The following is a 9,425-nucleotide window of genomic DNA, read 5'->3' as shown; positions in this document are numbered from 1 at the left end:
TGTGTTGGCGCAGTGGTTAGGGCAGCGGCTTGGGATCCAAGAGGTCCTGAGTTCAAGCCCCGTTGGGCCACTGAATTAATTCACCAGGGGGTTGACTCAGCCTGTCATCCTTCCGAGGTCGGCGAAATGAGTACCAGTGTACTGGGCCGGTGTATACCCCGGTTAAAATAGGTGTACCATATCCCTGTGTCGTAAGAGGCGACCAGGGTTGCGTCAGGAAGGGCATCCGGCGTAAAACATGTGCCAAATCACAATGCGGATCGGATGATCCGCTGTGGCGACCCCTAACGGGAGCAGCCGAAAGGAGAAGAAGAAGATATATATGTGTGTGTGTATATATATACATATATATAGATGTGTGTGTATTCTTCAGTTTGCAATTACTAGTAGTTCAAATTGATAACAAATAAGTGAGAATAATATTCTGTTGGATTTTCGTGACTTTATTGAAGATAAAATAATTATTTTCTCACTGTGAATGTTCGTGTGTTGCTTGTGTGGGAGACCATTTGTGGTCATTTTATTCAAAATAAAATGCAAAACTGGCAATGCCAAATGTGAGATCATATATGTTGTAGTATGAATGGCAAGCCCTTGAAAAATATTTATGTAACACTATTGCTTTTGGAAAATAAATATGGACATGGCAAAACATTGACATTGCCTCAGTTTTTGTATCACCTTATACCTGTTGTGCTGAAGTTTCTTCTAATTATGAAAATAGACCTTTGTAAGGAATGGCTGAATGGCTAAAGGTGGAATTAAGGAGCACTTTCATCCTAAATACAAGATTGTGGTTGGGGGAAGGGGGTTACCTGAGTTAGGTGGGGGGGGTGGGGTTAACTGATAAAACATTTGGGCTCGATTATTCAAATAATTCTGCTCACTTAATGAGAGAAAGTGGGGTTAACTATCAATTTCATAAGAAAGATCAGCCATGTCAGGCTTATTCATTTTCATAGATGTTGAGACTTAAATAGATGGTCATTGTTTGTTATTGGTGGAGACATTGCATGTGAATTCATTGAGTTCAGACTCTTTCTTGCCAGTCGTTAGATCCTCAATGTCTTGCTTATAGCTGTGGGATCGGGGGCAGAGATGAGAGGGAGGGGAAGAGGAGATTATCTGAGAGCCCAAGGAACATGTGATGTAATATCTGTGATCTTAATGTATCTTGCTGCTGTCCTTGCCAGCAGTGTGCTCAAATAATAAAATATAAGCATGTTGGGGGCGAACAGCATGTAAATTCATAATGAACTTGGATGCAAAACCAATGTACCTTGAAGTAAATATATACACACTAGGGCATGACTGACCACTGCTGTTGCAACTGCATCTCTTCTATAGTGTCAATAAATGGCCGATTTCTTGACTCAGGCAACAGCATAGTTAGAAGTCCTGCAAGCAAGGATACCGCACCATAGCTTATCTGTGGAAGAAAACGGTATTTTTCCTGGAAAACAGAAATCAGTGGAGCCAACATTCCTCCCACTCGTGCCATGGTGGCTGTCGTACCAAGGCCATTCTGCCTGCAATGCACGATTCAACATGTATTACGGCAGAGTACATGAGAATTGTCCAAAATGGATGACACAGGGCTCTCATCGTAGTCATCACACAATTGTCGTTCATATTTGCTCTGACCTGATCGCAGTTGGATATAATTCTCCAGTATAGAGATAAATTATGTTGAAGGAACCTGAAAAAGCTCCTTTTCCCAAAAGTCCAAAAGAAGCATGAACAATTTTCATTTCTGCAGAAGAAAAAGTACGAAAGTAATTCACAATATTGAAACAAAGATTTTTTGTTGTTTTTGTTCTTATAAACTTGAATATGTAACTTAAATAACAAGCCACACTGGCAATTGCTGCATTGCACAAGACAAATAGGAAGTCCCCACCACACACTCCCCTGTACAAACAAGTTCTGACAAACAAGTTTGAAGTGCATTCGAAATTGTCACCAAAAATGGTCATTTTTATATCTCGCCAGATCTGACAAATCAGATCCAACTCACTTACTTCTCTCGTCGGAAATTCTGCAGCATGAAGGAAGTTACAAAACATCATATGTTCTCAATTTTGGACCATTCCTTCTCTCTGAAAGAAGCCATTTATAGGCGTGTTTTATGATAATCGATATATAATGGAGCAAGTTTATGTCCAGCCACTAACTCACGTGACGAAACTGTATGTCTCTTAATTACATACTGTTTGAATGTACCTTTTCAACCTTTAGAGTCTACGTGTTTTGACTCTTAAGACTGCTAAGACCTGTCAAGACACTAGACTTTTAGACCCTTTCAACCCCTGCATGTATGTATCGGTCAGGTCAGGCCAGATTAGATCTGTGACTTGCTACAGGTACCATGTAAATCTGTACTAAGCTGTTTCATGGTTGGGTTGGCAGCGACTAAACCGTCTCACCTACCAGGTTTCCTGGTGAGGAGGATGTGTACATATCGACACCCAGAATAATTAAAAACAACACTTGTCATAGGACGGAGGAGCTCCTTGTGAGTCAACGACCATCCATATTTAGTGCCAAGCTGTGTCTGCGAATGTCCTCTTACAGTTGGGTTACTTTTATTTTTTTTCGAGGAGGTTGGTGGCAGGATTTACACTCTGGCCACCGTAAAACACTTATTTTCGTAAAACCCGTAAATGCAAAGAAAACTGAAAACCCACTCCGTGGGCGTACCTCATGTGCTTCTGCCCTTCGCAGAGCAGTTCACTGGTTGACGGGATAGGGGCAAAGCCTTTGGCACCCCCATTATATTGTTACAGAAATGGCCGTTATTGGACTACTAAATATAGGATTAGCTCAGATCCCCCATTAAATGCATGTTAAGCTATGTTGAGTGGTTGGAGAGATGCCAAGTCGTCAGTTGAGTGGTTGGAGAGTCGTCGGTTGAGCAGTTGGGCCGGGTCACAGTGAAGGAGTTGGCGAGTGGGACATTTGGCTGTTAGCCGAGCAGTTGGTGGTGAAGCTGGCGAGCGAAGTGGAGTTCGTTGGTCGGAGGAGTTGAGTTGGTTCATTGGAGCAGTGAAGTTCGTTCACTGGAAGGTTCGCCAGCACAACCAGGAAGCCGGGATCGAGACCCGTTCACTTCTCCAGCACGTCATCGGCTAGGCCAGGCTGCAGTGAAGGCCGGACGACCGAGGGGAACCGCACAAGCTGCTCGTCAAGCCACCCAAATGACTGGTGCGTTCGCGATGCACCGGGCTGAACGGAGACACCAGGGGTTGCCGATAATAAAGACCCATCGAGTCACCACAAGGGTGACGAGTTAACCTGCCCGGTCTCTCAGGGCCTATTCCGGTCATCCCAGCCCTGAGTGCATTTAAGGCGCACGAGCCGATTCTTTCTTTCTTGGGTTTTGCATGAAAGTCTGTTGCGCCTTGTCCTTAAGTAGAATTGTTGTTAAGTGCCTGTATATACTTGCATTCCGATAAAACTCGGCTGTAGGCTTTTTGCTCGTGTCCTGTCCCCATCCCCCCAATGACTGCTTACGTGCTGGGTGGAAATAAAATACCCGTATTGTTTGAATGTCGACCTGCTCGTTGCGTCACTTTCTCCATTGACTGCCATGATGCGTTCGGGAAATTAGCTGGCTGATTATAAAGCCGATAAAATAATCTGGTCCAACGGGATCTGGCGAATTAAAACCGCTCGGCATTCGCATACGGAACGCGGCTCGTTTTCGTGCAGGCCCCGTCAAGGTATAAACTCCCGGCATTTCTGTCCGTGCGAATAGTTAGGTATATCGATAATTCGGCGATTGACCCGGTAGCGCATGGAAAGAAGAACTGGCTGGTTTATGGTGTATTAAAAACACCCGTAGCTGGGTTTCGGCGTTTGTCCGGAAGCTACGACAAGATTGTCGCGTTTGGTGGACGCGCGGCCTGGATTGGGCTGAAAAGGACGTGCGCACGCCGAACGGGCGAAATGTACAACAATATGATAGGAAAAGCATGGGTAAACTTCCTGGGTCAGATTGTGGTAGTGTGTGTCGGGGTGGTGCTGAGGTGTCATCCACCAGATGGTGGTCTCCTTGGGTTAACCTGAGGTGGTCCCTTCGGGTGGGTGCCGGGAATGTCCTATCCCGAAAAGAGGATGATCACCTGTCTGTTATCATCTGAGCTCAAGTGTTTGGACATCGGTATTGCAGCACTCTCTGAGGTTCGGAGACCGGATTGTGGCGAGATCATGATGGGTGGTTACACCTACTATTGGTCTGGTTGCTCTGATGGTTACCATTCCCAAGGAGTTGCTGGACCTGTGCCAAATAAGCTGACTCCCATGATAATTGAGGTAACACCGGTCAACAAGTGAATTATAAGACGAAGGATTCGTCACTCCTTGGATTTCATTTTCCTGGTGTCTGTACATGCTCCGACTGAGGCAAGTGATCTCACAACAAAGGAAGCATTCTATGCCACGCTCGAGTCTGTGGTTGATCAGTGCCCCAGGCGAGATACTCTTCTCGTCTTGGGGGATTTCAATGCATCGCCTGGCATTGATAGGGATGGTTATGAGATGTATGTTGGTCCCCATGGGTCTGGAACTATGAACCAAAATAGCACTAAGTTCATTGACTTTGCAAGAAGTCATGGACTTAGGGTGGGTGGTTCATGATTTCAGTGCCCACAGGCTCACCGCTGGACTTGTTATTCCAACCCTGGTATTGTGGCAAAGGAGATTAACCATATGCTCATCGATGGTTGCTGGGGGATGATCCACAACTCGAGGATCTACCGGAGTGCTCAGTTCCTCAATACTGACCATAAGGTTGTTGTAGCAACTCTGAAGTTGCAGCTTAAATCTGGGAAAATGGTACCATCCCAGCCGAGGCTAGATGTTTGCAAGCTCAAGGATGAGAGGGGAGCCAAGGAGTTTGCAAACAGGCTGAGTGGTGATTTGGGGGGTCTGGTGCTTTGGAGAATCCTGTGGAGTTGTGGAGCACCTTCAAGGTTACCATCCTTGATGTTGCTGGTGGATGTTTTGGAACTCACTGTCGGGTAAAAGAGAATTTTGTCTCTCTCGGGAAACTGGATACCATTGACCAGAGGAGCAGGGCCTGGCTTAATAGCAGAGCTGAGCTGTTCAGGGAGTTGAGGCATAAAACTGTCTATCCGTTGAGGGAGGACAAGGAGGCCTATTTCTCCGTTGAAGATTTGAAGGCTTGTTCAGAATCCATATCCACACACAGCTGTTTGAAGAGACGACTGTTTAAGGCTCCAGCTTTGATGAAGTTGACTACCTCGATAGCCAGGTTCATGACATCCCTCATTTCAGCAGGTAGAGTTCTGGATGCTACGGCTTCACAATGAAGGACGCAGTGCGTACCAATAACAGATGGACTTTTTTATTTCACTCTTGTTATGAAACCAGATTGCAAACCAAGCATGGTCGGAGCTCCATCAGTACACACCCCTACGAGCGAGTCCCATGAAAGTTGATTTCCTAGAAGAATTTGATACCACACTTGAAAAATATCTGTTGCTGTTGTATAACTTTCCATGGGATGGCAGAAGAGCATTTCCTCTTTTACACGATTGCCTGACACGAAACGAGCATACATTAGTAGCTGAGAACACTGAGCAACATCAGTCGTTTCGTCCAACTGGTTGGCAAATACAAGAGAAGCTCTTATTTGGTCGAGAACGTGATCTTTGATGTCTTGAGACATTTCATCGATCCTTCCCTTGATGGTATCGTTTGATAGAGAGATTTGGGAAAGCTTGTTTGCACTATCCTTCCCCAGAACGAGTTCTGCTGCACATAGTGCACTTGGTTTTATGAGTCTCTCCAATGTTATGCTCTTTTTGCTCCTTGCAATCAACATGGTGATCTCATAGGAAGCCTCAACAACCTTTGAAGTATGTTGCTGAAATGCTCCACTGCTGTCCATCTTAGCTTTCTTCAAGCACTGCCTTTTTGTTTCAAAGAATGCCTTGGGTTTGGCAGCTAGAGCAGGATGCATTGTCTTCAAGTGGCGTTCCAAGCGTGTGGGCCGCATGCCATCATTGCTCAGAGTCTTGTCGCATATTACGCACTGGGGTACCTCTGTGTCACCCTTTTTGGAGGGACACAAATCCAAATCGAATATATTCGTCGATATTTCCACTTTTTTACACCCATTGTGAATGATTTCGTTTGAAATGGGTCCTGCAAATCTGTGAAAAAAATTAACTTTTAATAGTAAAATTAAAATATAATGTAAATTTTAATATTAAATTTAAATAAATGTTAAATTTTGAAATTAATTTTAATGCAGAAAATGGTATGCCGAGTAGCGAATAGAAAACGAAAATTATTAAAGGTGATACTTTTTGTTTTTTTTATGTTCATCACGATATTATGCAAACACTTGTTAAGAGAATTCGAGAAATTCCTATTTTTTTCTCCGGGCTCATGCCCATTCTGGAAATTACTCACACCCCCCAGGTTAAGAGCTAATGATTTATACCCTTTAGACCCCTCAACCCTTTAGACACTTACTCCCCTCAAGTCCATTAACAACCTTTTGTCCCCTTAAACCTTTCAGACATGTTCAACATCATTACACTCATTTGGACTGCTTGGACCCTTGACCATTTTGAGCTTTGGACCCTTAAGAGCACAGGTCATCATCCCAAGTGACTGATTTGCAACATTTTGGATCCCTTTGAGACCTCTTAGACAATTACATATTTTAGATTTAGAGGTTAGGGTAAGACCCATTAGAACCTAAGTACTATTGGAACGTACCCTTTCGACCTTTGAACCGTTTCGACCATCCAGAACTTTTTAGGCAAACACCATTCAAACATCTATGGTCTTATTGCAAAACACAGACTACAATTGTTTCAGCAAGTAAAGCACAACTCTACCGACCCAGAGGGTGGGTACTCTGCCAGTGGCAATAATCAGCATGGCATGATATATTGATGTTATAATCAAATTGACCTGTCTCACTGAGGAGCCAGGGCATTTGATCACCAATAACAAGAGCACATCTACAGAAGGTGAAAAACTAATTTAATTATTTGGCCTTCATGAGCACATTGCAATTCCTAATCGTTAAATGAGTACTCATTTTTGTGGCACAATAAGACAGATGTTTATTCCAAAGTAAATAATAAATACTCGTCTTGTAGGAACAAATCCAAATGTAACCTGATGGCACGAAGATGAGCATAATGCAAATAACTCCACCAAGCAAAAGGCAGCCTGCTTGAGAAACTCTCCGGCCAATGATGGTGATTGCATAGAATGTAAAAAGAAAGATGGGAATGTCAATCGCAGCAAATATCAGCATCAACAAATAAATGTTCACATCAAAGTCCTGAAGATTCATGGCAATTCCGTAGTATGAGAAACTCGTAGCAAACCTGTAAAAAAAGAAAAAACAAAAAACAAAATATATTCACAGTCTATACACTATCGATATGCATACATATGTATATATATATATATATATATATATATATATATATATATATATATATATATATATATATATATATATATATATATATATATATATATATATATACATATACATATATATATATATAGTTTATAGTTGCGGTTCTGCAAAACCGCATGCCTCTAAGACAATGGCACCCAACATACAGTGATCCCCGCTGTTATTTCATTAGTATTCATGTAGTTCGTCCTCCCCTCATGTCAAGTGGTTAAGCGGATGACGTGCGTTGCGTGGATTTCCTGGTTAGGTTTAATAAATATCTCTGATTCATACTCTGACCCCTACTCTAACCCTTTCCTTTAAGCCAAAGTACATAACAAGCATGCAAGCACACATGCCATTCAATAGACAATTGTTAATAAGGCCTAAGTCACATTTGCCACGGCGGCCGTGGGGTCTACAAAATCTATGGCCACTAGCAAGTATAGGACGGCCACAGTATTTCCACGGTCACACAATGTAGCAGTCACATATGTTATTATTTTTCGGGTAGCCGCACGGCGTATTTATAAATTGTGGAGACCGAAAATGTGGGGGTGCCGTACGGTCTTTGATTTGATGTCGCACGGTGACCTTAGGGCGTTCCTGCGGCGGCCATAGAATTTTCAAGGCAGACGCAAGGTGCCCGCAAGGCAACCGCAAGGCGACCACAGGGGACCGCAGGGGGGCCCTAAGGCGAACGTGCGGCCAGACAGATGGTAACGAGTGGGTTTTTTATTTTATTTTATTTTTTACCAGTTCTTTTGTTTCGGCTTGTCGAATTGCTACGGCGAATGTAGAAATTAAAAAAAGTTATAACTCCGTGCTATAATTCCACGGTGGCCCCTACAGCCTGTAAAATATAGCCAAACGGCGTAGGGCCACCCTGAGGCCACCGCAGAAACTCTGCGGCTGCCACACGTTTCTGTAAATTCAGAGGGCGTACGGCCGCCATATCCTTGCCGTAGAGCAAATGTGACTTAGGCCTAAGCACACAACAATGCCCCCCATGGCTCAGATCATCCCCATCCCCGTTGTACACAAGACAGCCTGCCCCGGAAATTTGCACACCATTATTTCATTCAAATCTGTGCGCCAATTCCCAACCGGCACCTCACCTTACCCCGCACCTCGCTCACCAAATCTCACCACTTTGACCACAAATGCCTCCCGCACCCTCTCGTACCTCTGCATCGCTACAATTCACCACTCTATTTCGAGGAGCACTGGCGTCGGATTGTCCTCGGCGCCATGCAATGCTCGACCATGCAGCAGATGGTAATCACTCCACCACATCTCACCGGGAACGTCCCAGGTGAGCGTCTGGAATTGTTGTAACCCTTATCCAGTCGTCACACCACAGCAAGACTCAAAGCAACAAGGAGGGGTCACGAGAAGGGCGATCTGGGAGTTTGGTTCAGGTCCTGGGTGTGCATTTTGGATCATGAAGGAGCCCCTGGGTGGCAGAGAAAGTCCGCTGCCATCTGACATACAGACTCCACTGTGCACGTTCAGGGCCGGGGTGCCAGCTCTGGGAGCATGCCCATATGTTAAGTCAGGAGCCGTCCGAGCCGTGCCGAAGCTGATAGGGATCTGAGCTGGTTTCCGGTCCCAGAGCCTGGTGGGGCATGGCTGGAGCTGCTGTTTGCTCAATGGAGGAGCAGGATTTGGGCCACAGAGCGTCGCTTTCCGGTCCTCGCCCCACCCTTCCCCTGGGCTTATAAATGGGGGTAGTGCAGAGATGTTAGAGCGCACTTCTTCTCAAGAGCTTCTTCTTTGAGAACCTGATCCAGGTGCGACTGCCATCCTTCGATACTCCCTGCCATGCTGTCGACGTCCTGCCACCCCAGCGAAGACGGACAGACCAATCCGCACGTTGCCACGAGCCCCGGCGAATAAATAGGCAAAAGATAACGCGCCATATCACGAGTTGGGAACGCTCAGGTGGCGTGTTCCATGGAGGTACACGCTA

General features: G+C 44.9%; 1 protein-coding gene across 2 annotated transcripts in view; it reads right to left on the bottom strand.

Annotated features, from left to right (window-relative positions):
* Positions 1-422: 422 nt before the first annotated feature.
* LOC147011733 (solute carrier family 22 member 6-B-like) overlaps positions 423-9,425 on the bottom strand; it is a 114,179-nt gene continuing 105,176 nt past the window's right edge. For both annotated transcript variants that reach the window (XM_085857318.1, XM_085857317.1), the window contains exons 7-10: positions 7,162-7,376; positions 1,645-1,753; positions 1,317-1,529; positions 423-1,078 (exon numbers count right to left, since the gene is read on the bottom strand). In XM_085857318.1, the coding sequence (XP_085713444.1) occupies positions 985-1,078; positions 1,317-1,529; positions 1,645-1,753; positions 7,162-7,376 (631 nt within the window). In that variant the 3' untranslated portion in view covers positions 423-984. The remainder of the gene's footprint in view (positions 1,079-1,316; positions 1,530-1,644; positions 1,754-7,161; positions 7,377-9,425) is intronic.

This window comes from Eptatretus burgeri, chromosome 15, assembly GCF_056783735.1.
Source record: "Eptatretus burgeri isolate ZD-2024b chromosome 15, Ebu_testis_v1, whole genome shotgun sequence".
In the NCBI taxonomy this organism is placed as follows: domain Eukaryota; kingdom Metazoa; phylum Chordata; class Myxini; order Myxiniformes; family Myxinidae; genus Eptatretus; species Eptatretus burgeri.
This window is presented reverse-complemented; position numbering and strand designations above follow the sequence as displayed.